The sequence below is a fragment of the Vicia villosa genome, linkage group LG2 (genome assembly GCF_029867415.1).
Source record: "Vicia villosa cultivar HV-30 ecotype Madison, WI linkage group LG2, Vvil1.0, whole genome shotgun sequence".
Lineage (NCBI taxonomy): Eukaryota > Viridiplantae > Streptophyta > Magnoliopsida > Fabales > Fabaceae > Vicia > Vicia villosa.
The window spans coordinates 44025368-44040825 of record NC_081181.1 but is presented as its reverse complement, the minus strand read 5'-3'; the positions used below and the strand labels follow the sequence as shown (position 1 = coordinate 44040825).

The 15458-nt window shown below is 33.2% G+C and overlaps 2 protein-coding genes across 3 annotated transcripts; one reads left to right on the top strand and one right to left on the bottom strand.

Annotated features, from left to right (window-relative positions):
• The first annotated feature begins 2233 nt into the window (after nt 1-2233).
• Nucleotides 2234-6045, top strand: LOC131650296 (nucleobase-ascorbate transporter 11). Its single transcript, XM_058920010.1, has 10 exons — nt 2234-3065; nt 3240-3337; nt 3417-3587; nt 3673-3773; nt 4049-4184; nt 4320-4370; nt 4474-4761; nt 4868-5102; nt 5406-5686; nt 5819-6045. The coding sequence occupies exons 1-10, from the start codon at nt 2504-2506 to the stop codon at nt 6038-6040; spliced, it is 2145 nt and encodes a 714-aa protein (XP_058775993.1). The 5' UTR covers nt 2234-2503; the 3' UTR covers nt 6041-6045.
• A 73-nt stretch (nt 6046-6118) lies between these two features.
• On the bottom strand, nt 6119-10196 carry LOC131650295 (putative U-box domain-containing protein 50). 2 transcript variants are annotated; one of them, XM_058920007.1, is made up of 8 exons: nt 9890-10196; nt 9705-9817; nt 9460-9584; nt 8945-9374; nt 8385-8504; nt 7540-8094; nt 6752-7462; nt 6119-6453 (listed from the first exon to the last, which is right to left on the bottom strand). In XM_058920007.1, the coding sequence occupies exons 1-8, from the start codon at nt 10053-10055 to the stop codon at nt 6253-6255; spliced, it is 2421 nt and encodes an 806-aa protein (XP_058775990.1). In that variant the 5' UTR covers nt 10056-10196; the 3' UTR covers nt 6119-6252. The 2 variants fall into 2 exon arrangements, with proteins under 2 accessions (XP_058775990.1, XP_058775991.1); XM_058920008.1 differs by lacking the exon at nt 9460-9584 and having other exon boundaries at nt 9890-10028.
• Nucleotides 10197-15458: the final 5262 nt, after the last annotated feature.

Below are 15458 nucleotides of genomic sequence, written 5' to 3'. Positions count from 1 at the left end.
CAATCTTCCAACACCTTATTCCTCCTCCTCTTCTTTGAGTTGGCTTCTCCCCGTTATAATCATCTGTACACAAAGTATTCCATCCACATAATACAACTCAACTATGAAACTAAATTCACCATACTTGAAATAGAAAAAACTCTAATTTATTAATATAAATAAAGAATTAGATCTGGGTGCAAAATGTGTTGAATAATTTATATGAATTTTATTCTAATATCAAAATTCCAATAAAAATGTGTTAATACATACTTTATTTGAATTGCATTTTTATCAAATGCCAAACTTCAACCATGATTTATAAATATTTCATTGATTTATGTGTTCCTTTTTATATTTTATATGAGATTTGTAGGACAAAAACTACTTTTTTTTGCGGTATAAAAAGAGAGAAGACAGTCAAGAAAATTAGACGTGAGGCGGTCAAAATAATTACTTGGTAGATACATGGAGTCTCTAATGGAGGTGGTTTATGATAGAAAAAAATGAATTAGCTGGAGAAAGGATGGTTGTTCATATCTAAAAAACGTATGATCAAAACAGTTAAATAGAGAAGAAGGTGGGGGAAACGCAATGGGAAGAGATCAAAACAGTTATAATGAAAATTAACCGTTTCTTTTTGGAAGAAAAAGATAAGCGAGAATTGAGTGGGAGATGGCATTTGTGTTGCTGTTTTTTTTTTAATGAAATCTCAACCCTTAAATTACTTTTGATATATCTAAAGGCATATTATTGGTAGTACACAGATGAGGGATTTAATAGATCCTTCATTTTAAACATCATCTAAAATAAGAGAAACAATATTTTCACGTATTTCAATTATAAATTCAATACGAGTATTTTTGTATAAAAAAATCATCAATGCATGTGTAAAGTTAAAGATAATCTTAAATTAAGGGGCTACAAATAAAAAATATGAGTCTAATAATTAAGAATAAAAAGAGCTTAGAAAAATAAAATGAATTAAACATGAACAAAATTTATTTATGCCCTATAATATTTCATAAAAATGTTTTTCACATAATCTATTGTCCTTTGTATTTTGTGAAAAATCACAAACTAACCATTCTATTTCACTCATGGTTAACATAAAATATTTGAAGTTAAATAAGATAAGTTTGGTACATAATCTATTGTCCATTGTGTTTAATGAAAATCACAAACTAACCATTCTACTTCACTCATGGTTAACATAACATATTCGAAGTTAAATAAAATGAGTTTGGATCCCCTCAAACACTTGAGTGAGGTCCATTTCAAAATAGAGTAAGGTAGTTTTTTTTTTCTTTTAATAAATACTACTTCATACATTAATTTTCTTTATTTTTTTTTATTTTTATGTTTCTCCAAATTAGACTTTCAAATACTCTAAAAGTTTTCCATCTTTATATAAAAAAAAAAATTTAAAAATTAAATCCACCACTTTTACACATTATTCTTATATATTTTGATCTAATAGTGTTTGATTTATATACAACTTAAAAACTCATATATTTAAGAATAGATATGATTTGTAATATTATTTCGTCACTTATATATATATATATATATATATATATATATATATATATATATATATATATATATATATATATATATATATATATATATATATATATATATATATATATATATATATATATATAGGGAATGTTGGTTTTTAAATAAGAGATAAGAGCATTCAATGCTAATCATTAGATTAATCAAGAGAGAGAAATAATAATTATATTAATATTTTAATTAATAATTTAATTTCTCTCTCTTGATTAATCCAATAGTTAGGATTCAATGGTCTTATCTCTTATTTAAAAATTCCTCCTACCTGATACATCCCCATATATATATATATATATATATATATATATATATATATATATATATATATATATATATATATATATATATATATATATATATATATATATATATATATATAATTTTTTTATAATCTAATTTAAGTAATTTATAACTTAATTATATATTTATTCATTTTTCTCCAATTTTACATCTTTCATTTTAATTGAAAAAGTTAAATACTAATTAAAAGAGATTTATAATTATGAAACAAAATTAAAAGGTAAATTTTAACATGAGAGATCAAAACTAAAATAAAAAAATAGTAAAGAGTTGGATAAGTTAAAATAAAGACAAAAAAAAAAAAAAAGACAACATAATGTAACATTGTAACTAATTTAACATTAAAAAGATGTAGTTAAGGAAGCGTGACAGAGAAACAAAGAGAATGGAGAAAGTGATGATGAGGTAAGAGAAGCTTGAATTTCACAAATCACTGCAACCAACGGCCATACTCCAGGGTCATTTTCGTAAATCCACTCTTACCCTTCTTCACCCATCACTTTCACCTGCTAAAAGAAGCTTGTACTGTATGTAATGTATGTATGTATTCACCTTCTCAACTCTCACTACAGCTTCTACTCTTTTTTCTATAAAAATCTTATCTTTATTCATTTCAAAACATTTGGGTTGATTTCAAAAAGTGTCAATGGAAACTGGGTTGAACTCAGAATCACCAAACAAAAGAGGTGCCAATGTTGAACCCAAAGTGGGACCTTTTGTTCCAAAAACTGATCGCAACCCAAGAGATTTACGTTCATGGGCCAAGAGGACTGGCTTTGTTTCTGATTATTCAGCTGAAGCAGGGACTAGTGGAAGTGAAAAGTTTGAGTCTTTTCAACAGAGGGGAAGAGGGTCTTCATCTTCTCCTAAAATAGAGATAGATCCGGTTTTGGGGAGGATGAGAGACAATAGGGGTGTTGAGATCGAGCCAGCTTCACATGGTGGAGTTGGTTTGGAAGAGAATGTGAGAAAGGAGAATGAGACTGAGGGTGAAAGGAAAGTTGGTTTTAGAGGGAATGGTGGGAATGGTCATGGAGTAGGAGTATCTGCTGTTGCTCCTGTGACAGAGGAAAAGGATGAGGAGGAGAATGTGTTACATGATGAAGTTAAGGTTAATTTGTATGATGAAGAAGGAGTGGAACCTGTGGATGGTGAATGGAAGGGACCATCAGAATTGAAGTGTGGACTTACGGAAAATCCGGGTTTCGGTTAGTTTATGTTCATTGTTTATCTATTGGTTATGAATTTCAATTGTCTCTTACATGATTTATGTTCATATTTTATATTTTAGAATGCTAATTTTGGATGGTTTGAAAGTAGTTTTGTTTGAATTGATTTGATTCTGATATTCTTTACTTACACTTTTGTATCTTCAACTGCAGTATCTCTTATCTATTATGGCTTACAACACTATCTATCATTGGCTGGCTCACTTGTACTGATCCCATTAATCATGGTACCGGTCATGGGCGGAACAGATGTAAGCTTATTAACCTCTACGATAATCAATCGTTTTTCATATTTTATCTATTTACTCTTTTGTTAATCACTGATGACAGAAGGATACTGCTACTGTAATTTCTACAATGTTGTTTCTTTCTGGCATCACAACTATACTTCACGTTTACTTCGGCACCCGACTGCCTTTAGTTCAAGGGAGCTCATTTGTGTATTTAGCACCGGCGTTAGTCATTATTAATGCTCAAGAATATCGGAATCTTACAGAACATGTAAGTTCTTACTTCATTAAATAACGGAAAATCTTAATTTATCAAAAACACTCGAGGCGCTTAATTTTGACTATTTCAATTGCAGAAATTTAGGCACATAATGAGAGAACTCCAAGGTGCTATAATTGTTGGTTCAATATTCCAATGTATCTTGGGATTTAGTGGCTTGATGTCTATTTTACTCAGGTAACAAGAAGTTTTACGCCATATCTTCATTCTATCCACCATAAATATTCGTCTTCATGTGTTCAATTTAGTAAATTTATATATTGCATTAGTATGATCATGATGTTTTGCTACCTCGTTGAAAATTTACGATGTGCGCACATTAATATGTGAGATAAAGAGATGCATGATATTGGTCAATGAAGCGATACGAAATACTGAACTTTTATCAAAACATAGTTATCACGTTTTCAGTCTTGAATATCAATTCTTTACGATTTTACCATTTGTTGTAGGTTAATCAACCCAGTTGTGGTTGCACCAACTGTTGCTGCGGTAGGCTTAGCATTCTTCAGTTACGGTTTTCAACAAGCCGGCATATGCTTGGAAATTTCTGTTCCACAAATAGCACTGGTTCTATTATTCACTCTGGTGAGTAATGCAGCAACACCAATCACCGATTCTAAAGTTACTTCTTCATTTATAAACAGGTCACGGGATTCGGAACTTTATTAAATTATTTTATGTTCAGAAACTCATTATTTCTTCTTTTTGTCTTGTTTGAAGTATCTCCGAGGAATATCTATCTTCGGACGCCATTTATTTCGAGTTTATGCTGTAAGTATCTTACATTAAGACAATTTTTCTTCATTTTATATTTAGAGTATGTAGCTATAACTATAATAACAAACTTTCACAAATTACTTTTTAATACTTGTAGGTTCCATTGAGTGTAACAATAGTTTGGATATACGCATCCTTTTTAACAGCCGGGGGTGTATATAATTACAAAGGATGCAATCCCGATATACCGAGTTCAAACGTTCTTACAGATGCGTGTAGAAAGCATGCATATACCATTCAACATTGCAGGACTGATGTTTCCGATGCGTTGTCTACTGCTGCATGGCTCAGAATTCCTTACCCTTTACAATGGGGTTTTCCTATTTTCCACTTCAGGACTTCCATAATCATGGTCATAGTGTCACTCGTCGCCTCTGTAGATTCAGTAAGTATCATATTTAAATTTTTAGATGGATTTTCATTTTGAAAGTAAGGATCACATCTAGTGGCATATCCAGAACTCTGAGTCATTGGTTTATCCTTTTTTTCAGGTTGGAACTTATCGTACCGCGTCTCTTCAAGTTAATTCGAGGCCTCCAACTCGAGGAGTTGTGAGTCGAGGTATTGCAATGGAGGGTTTCTGTAGTATATTGGCCGGTCTTTGGGGTTCAGGTACTGGTTCAACGACTTTGACAGAAAATGTGCACACAATTAACATCACAAAGGTGGCAAGTAGGAAGGTAGTGGAACTTGGAGCAGTTTTCTTGATCATTTTCTCATTTATAGGTAAAGCAACAAACACTTGGTAAAAAAAATCCTTAGTTCATTTCAAAACTGTTAACCGGTCGAACGTTCATCTTTCATTTCTCTCCATTTTCTTGCATTCGTTGGTGGAGAGGATCTGAGGATGCGCACTAGTTTCGTTTTGGTGCATTTTTTGTCCTCAAAATACGACTCTTACCTACTTTATGTCTCAGTCATAAGTGCAGATAGCAGCTATGGCAACTCTATCACACTTTAGTTTAGAAGAATTCAAACAAACCACTATTTTCCGTGATCCACAATTGACAATACATTGTATTTGTGTAGGAAAAGTGGGTGCTCTTCTTGCTTCAATTCCACAAGCTTTGGCTGCTGCTGTACTGTGTTTCATGTGGGCTCTTACAGTGACATTGGGCCTATCGACTTTACAGTATGGTCAATCAGCAAGCTTCAGGAACATGACAATCGTTGGCGTTGCGTTGTTCCTTGGTATGTCCATTCCATCTTATTTTCAACAATACCAACCAGAGTCGAGTCTTATACTGCCTAGTTATCTGGTTCCTTATGCGGCAGCATCAAGTGGGCCATTCCATTCCGGCCTTAAACAAGTAAGTCACGTCGAATCATATTTTATTTTCTCAGACATGTCATAATATTACTTAAAAATTTGTTTAGACTAAAGTGAGATAAGTTGATGAAGATGAGCTAAGTTGTCATTTTCTTTGTCCAAAACTTACCAGCTTGATTTCGCCATCAATGCTCTTATGTCCATGAACATGGTGGTTACACTATTGGTGGCATTTCTACTGGACAACACTGTCCCGGGAAGTAAACAAGAACGAGGAGTGTATGTATGGTCGAAAGCTGAAGACATTGCGGCAGATGCCTCACTGCAATCTGAATACTCGCTGCCGAAGAAACTTGCATGGTGTTGCTGTTGGTTAAAGTGTTTAGGAGTATAATATACTTGGACATCATTGTAACACTTAAAAGAAAAAATGTCACTCCTAAGAGCTTAGAAGATATTGCAGATCATGAAGAAAAAGGTAAATGTGTACATTGTAATATTAATGTAGTTACAGAAACATTAAATTGGAGAAAGCTTTGAAATATTAATCACAGTTCTGAATTTTTTGACTGTACAAAATCCAATGAAACAAAAAATGAATTGGTATTAATTTTCAATTTTAGCTGATTTGTTGCTCTGCCATTCTTCAAGAAAGGAACGGAGGGTGTAATTTGGTGTAAGGGATGTGTGTTTGAGCCTTAAGTTTGTCATTGGTGATGTATCATGTCCTGAATGCAACCACTGTTCTATTGCTTCTAGCTCATAAGAAAATCCATCTGCTGCCACATGTGGATTTTTCATTACCTCCTGTGTTCCAAACATCATAAAAATGTTACTTCATTAAGATAAGATAGAATCGAACATCTAGTGCATAATCTAAGCTTGGATCCTCTGAGTCTGTTTATCTCAAGATCTCAGGTTTGAATCTCGTTAGGTGCTAACAATCTCTGTGTTGGGCCATTCTATACAGAGTTTTACTCTGGCTTTAAATGACCTTCCGCTAGTGAACGGTGAGATTGATCTCCTTAGATTAGTCGGTCACAAGACTGAATATCGAACTTTTAAAAAAAAAACTGAAAAATAATGAAAGGATCAATAGACTAACCTGTTGTATAGGGCAAAGGAAAACACTAGGCACATCACTAGAGCCTTCTCTATCTACACATCCACCAATGGTTATCTTTCTATCTTCTTTTGCAACTATTTCATCACCCTTTCTTCTTATCTGATTGAGTTCTTCTATGACCTTTGCAATACTTAGATTTGGGCTAGGTTTGCTTTTCATGGACATGCAAATCATAGCCAGGTTCAGAAGTTCTTTTGCTAGATCCAATGGCCATTGTCCTGCCATGTCATCAAGAATGTTAACCAATGTTTCTCTATCCATGTTCATTGTCATGAGCTCCTCAATTGGCTCGGCCCAATTTCTTCCAGTTAAAAGTTGCATCAATAAAACCCCTTCGACATGTAAATCTGACTCGACATTGCATTCAATGTTGTCATCGTTACACTCTTGAAGCCCAAAGCCTGTGATTTTTGCGACTAAATTACGGTCTAGGAGGACATGTCCCGGGCTCAAATGACAATGAGTAACAGACCTTTGTTGAGATGAATTCAGAAAGCCCAGGCCCGAGCAAACTTCTGTTGCAATTCGTATTCGATCGTGCCAACGTAAGCCTCTATTTCTTCTTTTGGTAAACAACATGTCTTGTAAGCTCCCATTACCCATGTATTCAAAAACTACGCATTTCGGCTCGCAGCAAAAGCCCACCACAGCAACTAGATGTGGGTGTCTAATATCACCAAGAAACCTCACCTAAAATGCATTAGTAGTTAGTAAATCTAAGCTAAAAGAAAGTAGAAATAGTTAAAACAAGTTCAAATTTTAATTACCTTAGATTGAAAATCCTTTCGAGACAAAGAAGCAAAAGAAGACATTATCTTAATCGCAACGGTGGAGTGGTTAAACCGCCCTCTATACACATTAGTCCATTCTCGACCGCACTTCAACCTCAACCGCTCTGAAAAGTTATCAGTTGCCAACCTCAACTCCTCCTCACTATATTCTCTCATCCCGGAACTCGTGCCATTCCCACCATTGTCACTCAACCTCGCTGCCATACCTATGGCATCTTTCTGCTTACAAAACTCGATCCTTCGATTCAATACGTCCCTCTGCTTCCTCAACTCCTCAATCTCCCTCACCATGTCAGTTCTCTCCCTCACTGCTCTCTCTACATGTGTCTCTGCTCTTGATCTTGATATTGTTGAAATTTGAAGCTTGTTTGATAGTTCTGACTGAAGCTCGATTAATGAATTCATTCTTTGTTTTCTCTCTATTATCTCTGTTCTCATTTCTTCTCTTTGCTCTTTCTCTATATGCAGTTCCTTGTTTAGGTTCTCCTTTGTACTCACTTCTTGCCTTATTCTACCTTCAAGTTCTTCAGCCTAAAAATATACCATAATTAATTATTATAGCATGTATGAAAAAAATTTAAGTGTCTCCAAGTTGGTTACACTCAAGTAGTTAACAAGAATCACTAAAGTCAATTTATTTTAAAGAATTCAAGTTCAAAGGTGTGATAGTTGGCGAGCAATTTGACACCAATAAAAATGCTACACATCTACAAACTAAGATAGTACAAATATGTTGACAATGATAAAAGTATTAAAAAAAAATTAATTGAACATAATTATATCACTTGATGTTAGACACCGGACACGTCTATTATCATTACCCTGCTATTGCATAAGCTAATTGCCCATTCAGCTTTTGTGCGCCTTTCTATATTTTCCTTAGTCTCTTTTCTCTTCAACTCGATGGTTTTGCGTAAGATCTCAATTTTTTCTGCAGTATTCTGTATGCGAGAAAAATCAAACAATATTATGGTCAATAAATTAAATACATAACCTTACAAAAGTCATGATTTGAAATAATTAAAGGTATGAAATGTCAAACATTTGGTATCCAAAAGAAAAAAATGGACATTGGACAGCTAATCACATATTTAGGACAAAATTGAGATTTGACAATGCATTTCAATTCCATTCCCTGTGAGCTAAATCACTTAAATATTAAAATCACTTAAATGTGATGGCTAATTTTGACTTTCAGAAAACAAAAATAGTGTCCAAACACATCCTAAATTTTATCAAATTTCATACAACTGTAAAGGGAAACCAATGATCTAACAACTCTCAAGAACAAACAAACAAACAAACAGAACAAAACAATATCAACATTAATCAATGTCCACATATTTTATTCAAAATATCCATCTATTGTTTATAGAATTACCTTATTAGAATTGTTCAATTCAGTGACAAGTGGCTCAATTTTTGTACCAACGTGTAAGTCATCATTCTCCTGCACATAAATTCCTTCCTCCAAATTTGAAGATGACAACAATTCTTGATAATAATTTTCTATATCTTGAAGATAAAACTCCCATTGATTTTGAACCAAATTGATTGATGAAGGAGAAGCACTTAGTCTATTCTGAGAATAATCACTTGTTTTGTCACTAAACATTTTGTCTAACCAATCTTTAAAAGTTACCTTATCTTTCATTTTTGCAACCATTACTCCACTATCATCTTCCATGATTTTCTCATCATTGTTTCCCCTTAGAAAAACTTGCTTCCCACCACATATAATGAATAATTCACATGAACTAGGTTTGTGTTGATGAACATAGAATAATCCACTAATAGCACCTTTTGATTTCCTAATTAAAAATTAACAAAAGGAAATATTAAATAAAAATATTGTTTTTATAGAATTTTTCAAGAAAAAAAATGAAGAATACATACAAAGAAGACTTCATGAATGAAAATCCCATGACCAATTTGGTTATTTCTAAATCGTTTATCATATCTATGATTTGTTTCTGCATTGATTCGTCAAATTTCTCGATTTCAAGAATTTCTGCAGACACCTGAAATATATCGGCCAGCTATATTTTAAACTCGGTTTGATTCGAAAAACATTTTCTATTTTTATTTGTTGTGATATGAGAAATTGAATTTTGTAATTGAAAATACTAAGATAAACATACCTTGCCACAAAAAGCAATATACTTGGAAAAGAGCTTCTTGATTCTCTCTTTCTCATCTTTTCTTAGAGCTTCAAGTTTCTCATCATTCAAAGATCTTGCTGGAAGTTTTCCAACTACAAGAAAAAAAATTCACAAAATTAAGCTAAACCCAATTGAATTTCAAAAAAAACAAACCAAAAACTTACATGGTGTATAAACATAATCCTTAGAAATGCTATGAGTCACATGAAGAATAACAATGGAAATTGGATGAGAATTCCATTTCTTAAGAGCCCAATTTAAAGTATTGAATCCATCTTGTGCATCATCACCAATAGCAACATAGATTTTCTCTTTTTGTGTTGCATCCATTGTTGTCTAGATGTGTTGGCAGAGAGGTCTAGTGTGAAAACAACCTTATAAATATCATCAATTTCAAAGGTTTGTTTTTGTGAATTTTTTTAAGTGTTTGGTTTGAAAATTTGTATTATTATAATATAATGTTTTTATCATGATTTGTAAGAGAAGAGTCCGAGTGAAACGGCCAGGTTTGGACTTTTGTGTATGGAATGTCATGATTGGCGAATGGAGCTGGGGTCATAGATTTGCAATTTCTATGGTTCTTCTTAGAATTCACTTTTGTTTTTATATGAATTAAATTATATAAGACAGAGAGAAATTACTAGCTTCACTAGGACTTATTGATTATCATTTTTAAACCACTTCACTGGCATAATTTGTAAAATACCGAGAGGACTAAATGAGGTGTGCAGTTTCTTTTTAAATATGTTTTTTTTTTTAAAAAATAAATATATTCTCATATTAGATAGTTAAATATAGTTAGTTAGTTATTATTTTCACTGAAACTAGTTATTATTACCGTTCTATACCGATCAAATGATTCAATGAAACCTCCTCAATTCAAAGATTAAATCTAAAATTTTGTCTGCATAAAGATGATAAAGATGATGTAGAGATAAACCTTCGCCAAGAGGTCATATACTAGAATTCGACGCTACACTCATCGCATCCGTTGAAATGAATCCAACGGCCTCCCATATTACACACCACATTTATTGTGGACAGTTTTAACTATTACTCATACATAAATGCGACCACGCGCCAAGCTATAATACAATTTCATTCATTCTTATAAGTTACATCTCTTCGACCTCACTGATTTGAACGTTGAAGTGCTAAATTTTCTGATACACCCTTCATCTGTCCACCGAAGACTCTTGTTGCTGTACCGAAGAGCTTTTACGATGACTTTCATTATCACCTCACCAAATTTCTGTTCTACACCAGAATAATGGCACCGTCTATGGGAATCATTTCTTGATTCTCACAAAAATCCACGACAAACTCCTCTAATGCCCCGCAATAACCGTTCTTGTCTACTAATCAGATCGATGTAATGGTAGTTTCCAAATCAACTTGACTAGTTTCTCTTTGCAGCCAAGCCCTACGTCGGCGACCACCACACCAGTCCCTATCTCCACTCATTAACACCCCCCCCCCCCGTGCAACTCGGGGTGAATATCTGCTTCTAATAACATCTCCAACCACTCCATCTCTCTATATTCCATTTCCTCCACCGATTAGCCGAGAAACATTTCAAGCCTTATCGTCATTCCAACCTTTTCAGCAACTACTCAAAGGTTAAACTTCTAAACAACTTCAACTGCAAGTGCAAAGCACCTGGGCCATAAATGTTTTTGAATCTTCAACAACTTCAAACCACATTCGGGATGCAAGGAGAAAAGAAACTCATAACAAACAACTGAAATCTGGTGCAGTAGCAGAGTGCACACCTCCTGAACCAAAAACTCTTTTATATAGAAGAAAATTAACAAAAAAACTCTATCATGAGCGACTACACAACTTGAGGTATTACAATGTGGCACCCTTATGGCTATGCCTAATGTGATTCTCGCTGACGCCACATAGTAACACAAGAGAACCTTTATATTGCCAAAACATCATCGTTCTAAGGCCCGAATAATACTACAAAACGCACATACAGCAACGCCGCAATCATCACAGTTCTTCCCTACACCGTGGTGACATCTTTAAACTAAGGCGCTACCATATTTTTTTTTTAGTTTTTTGATTAAAAATTATTAGTATATAATAACGGTTGAAGAGCCAACCGTGGTGATACAATCAAGCTTTCATGGGTTCAAACCTCAGCGCCCTCAAATATATTATTCCTTTAACGTTAAGGCGTGCCTTTTATTTTTTATTTATTTTTAAATAAAAAACTTAAAGGGTTATGACTACAGTTGGTAAGTTTCACCGTTGTGATATATTTTATTTTTTATTTAAAATTTGTATTGGTATATTAAACTCTAGAGCTTCTTTATGAAATCACACTCTTAGTTTGGCTCTTTCTGAAACAACCCTAAACAATATTGTGAAACAATACACGATTTCAACCCTAACAGCATTGTTCATCCTAGCTTGTCTCTTCAATATCCATTCTTCACCGTGTATTTGTCATTTTTGTCATCATTGTCAAGGATGTTGACAAGACCATCACGATCGTCGACGTCGAAGAGGAAGAGTACACCAACACCGTTGTCATCGTCGAGAAGGAAGACAACAACAATATTGTCATTACCGTAAGGCAGGAAGACAACACCAATACCAACAAAGTATTCTCATCATTTACTTAGTCATCACGTTTAGGGTACGTAAAATATTTTCCCCATGCATCTACAGTAAACTTCATTTGTCATTGTTGTGGTTGTTGTTGTTGTTATTGTTTATGTTGTGGTTGTTGTTTGTGTTGTGGTTGTTGTTTATGTTGTTGTTGTTTTTTTTTTGTGGTTGTTGTTCATGTTGTCGTTGTTTTTGAACATAGATGTCGACCTTATCGTGTTCTTCAGATACTAGCGAAGAAACTCAAACAAATGATACTTGTGCGAATGAAACTCAAACAAATGATACTTAATCGAAAAGATCACAAAGAGGTGTCACAATAATGCCCCAATTCACAAAAGTTCGCAACTCATCAGGTGACAAAATTCTGATCGTGTTTGAATCGTTCTACAGAGTAGTTGATTGTGAACATTACTCTACTTTTAAGAGTTATGTTGTGTTCCTTAGACGTAGCAAAGTCAGTATATTGATAGATGATTGGAAACAAGTGCCTGTTAAAATCAAAGATAGCATATGGACAAGCGTTAAGGTAATACATACTATAATTTTCGTATATTCGATATCACTTTCTATAATTTCTAATACATACTTATATATTTATTTAAATGTAGATGAGTTTTGAGTTTACCGATGAGTCAAAGTTGAAAAAAATGGATCTCTTATGCCGGTACTCGTTGGAGGGGATTTAAGTCACAACTCACGGCTGACTACATTAGGAAGTCTAAGACCGGTCTTGCTCGTCCATGGATAAGATATAGTTTTATATCGAAGAAGCAATGGAAAAAGTTTGCAAGGATACGTAGTTATGGGGAATTCAAGGTTAGTACTAATCTTATTTATCCAATAATTTTATGCTAATGAGTTATACATACTAATCATATATATTTTTCATTATGTTAATAACAGGTTAAAAGCGAATTAGGAATATAAAACAAGGCAAAAGGGCTTTAATGTATCTTGGTCTGATGATGTTGAGCCAGAAGATGAGTTTACTACTGAAACTGCCAAACTGGTGATGGCTCTTTCTGGAATATGGGCAGATGAAGTAGAATTATGTGATGAGAATGATCTCTATAAAGACTTGGATGTGTCCTACAAAGTTGTAAGTATGATTTTTTTGCTTATGTTATTTGTCATTTAAATGCTTTGGTAACAATATATGTAAGTTGCTCATGTTGTGTGGGATAAGTTGGTTGAGGCGGACCATGAAGGCACATTTGTTTCAGAACCATGACATGATATACTAGTAGAAGCTATCAGAACAGATGAGCATGGTGGGCGTGTCTGTGGTGTTGGAGAAGGTGTCGGCATGAGGTTATTCTTTGGTTCAGTAAGAAAAAGCACAAAAAGCCAGAAATTTATTGCACAAAGAAAAAAGATTGAGAATGTTGAGAAGCAGTTAGAAGAACAAAGGATGATGTTAGAAGAGGAGAGAAAAAGGCGGAAGAAAGATATGGAAATTTTTGATACGTTGGAAGATTTATATTCGGTATGTGCTTTATTTGAGATGTTAGTGTTTTATCGAAAATGTATGATATATATTGTGCTTATTTTATTTTATGTTCTAATTTAATATTATGATGTAGAGATTAAGTGAAAACATCGAGAAACATACAAATGAAGATCAACATTATGTTGATGGTGATGATAATGATGATCAAACTCCAAGTAGAAGTGTTGTACGTCGTGCTAGCACCAAAAGAAGTAATTGTTCAGCCCCTTCCCCTCTCCAGATAATCATAATGAGTTAATGAACCCTAGCGCAAATGAAATCACCATGTTATACTTGAGCGTTGCGGTGATTAATAAAACGCAACCGCTCCAGCTCGAACATTGTCCATATATTTGAAGTTCTTATATTACAGTCCTGATGATGTAAGAGATTTTTTCGGTGGATATAAGTTGCTGGATGTAGGGATATTGCAAGTTTGGTGCACATAAGTATATAATTGTTTATATACACGTCATTATAGAACATTATCATTTTTTGTAATTCCTCCCTTAATTTTTTAATTTTCTTTAACCATTTAGGTACATTCACCGTGTTTGTATTGATTTAAATAAATCGAGTACTTATGAAATCTTGGATCCATTTTTTATCCAATGGTCATATAATGATCCAAAATCCATTAAAAAGTACATAAAAAGACGGTTAAATGAGGGAAGAAAAGAATGTTACTTAGCACCATTTTTCTATGACTTATTTTTGCAATTGATATTTATGTATTCTATATTTAGTTTTGTTTTAGCAAATACTAATTATATATATGCTCATGTTTATTCAATGGTCATTAACAATTGATCATCATATTGTTTAGGACGAATACGATAACTACACTGTGTTCCTTACATTATAAACTTGATAGGAAAATGAAAGATATTATTAATTGGTAAGTGTATGTTTATATGAAACTTTAAATTAATATTTTCTTTGACATTGTAATTAGTTTATCATGTAATATGTTTAATTCATTTTCAATCTACAGTGTTGTGCAACAAGTGAATATCATGCATAATGTTAGAAGAAAGCACACATGGCTCTTGCCTAATGTAAGTGGCTTGATTACCTATTTCTTTCATTTACATTCATGCGTAGTTATATTCATGTAATTATTGCTTAAATTTATAGATGAGGAAACAACCCGAGACTTACGAGTGTGGGTATTATGTCATGAAACCCATGTTAAACATTGACCTTGTCGGCATTGTTAATTTATGGGATAAGATATATATGTCATAAAATATTTACATAAATTATATATAAGTTGACTATTGAATTATTATCATGCATGATATTCACATTTTTGCTCTTTATTATGTAGATGTTTAACGACGAAACATCATTCCCCATTGAGGACTTTGTAGATCTTCGTAAAGGTTGGGCGTATATCCGCACTATGCTTAACAGTCCTGCTGATTGATTTATTCAGATTTGCTAATGACTTATTTTGTGTATTGATGTGAATATTACTTCTGACTTAAACATATTTCGTGTTTGATGTAAATATTAATGTTGGCTTTTGATGCACAGTGTTAGCTGTTTTTTATGCTCTAATATGATTATAATAAATACAGGTTAAAAATTGGGAAAATTTTGAATAGCAGAGACTT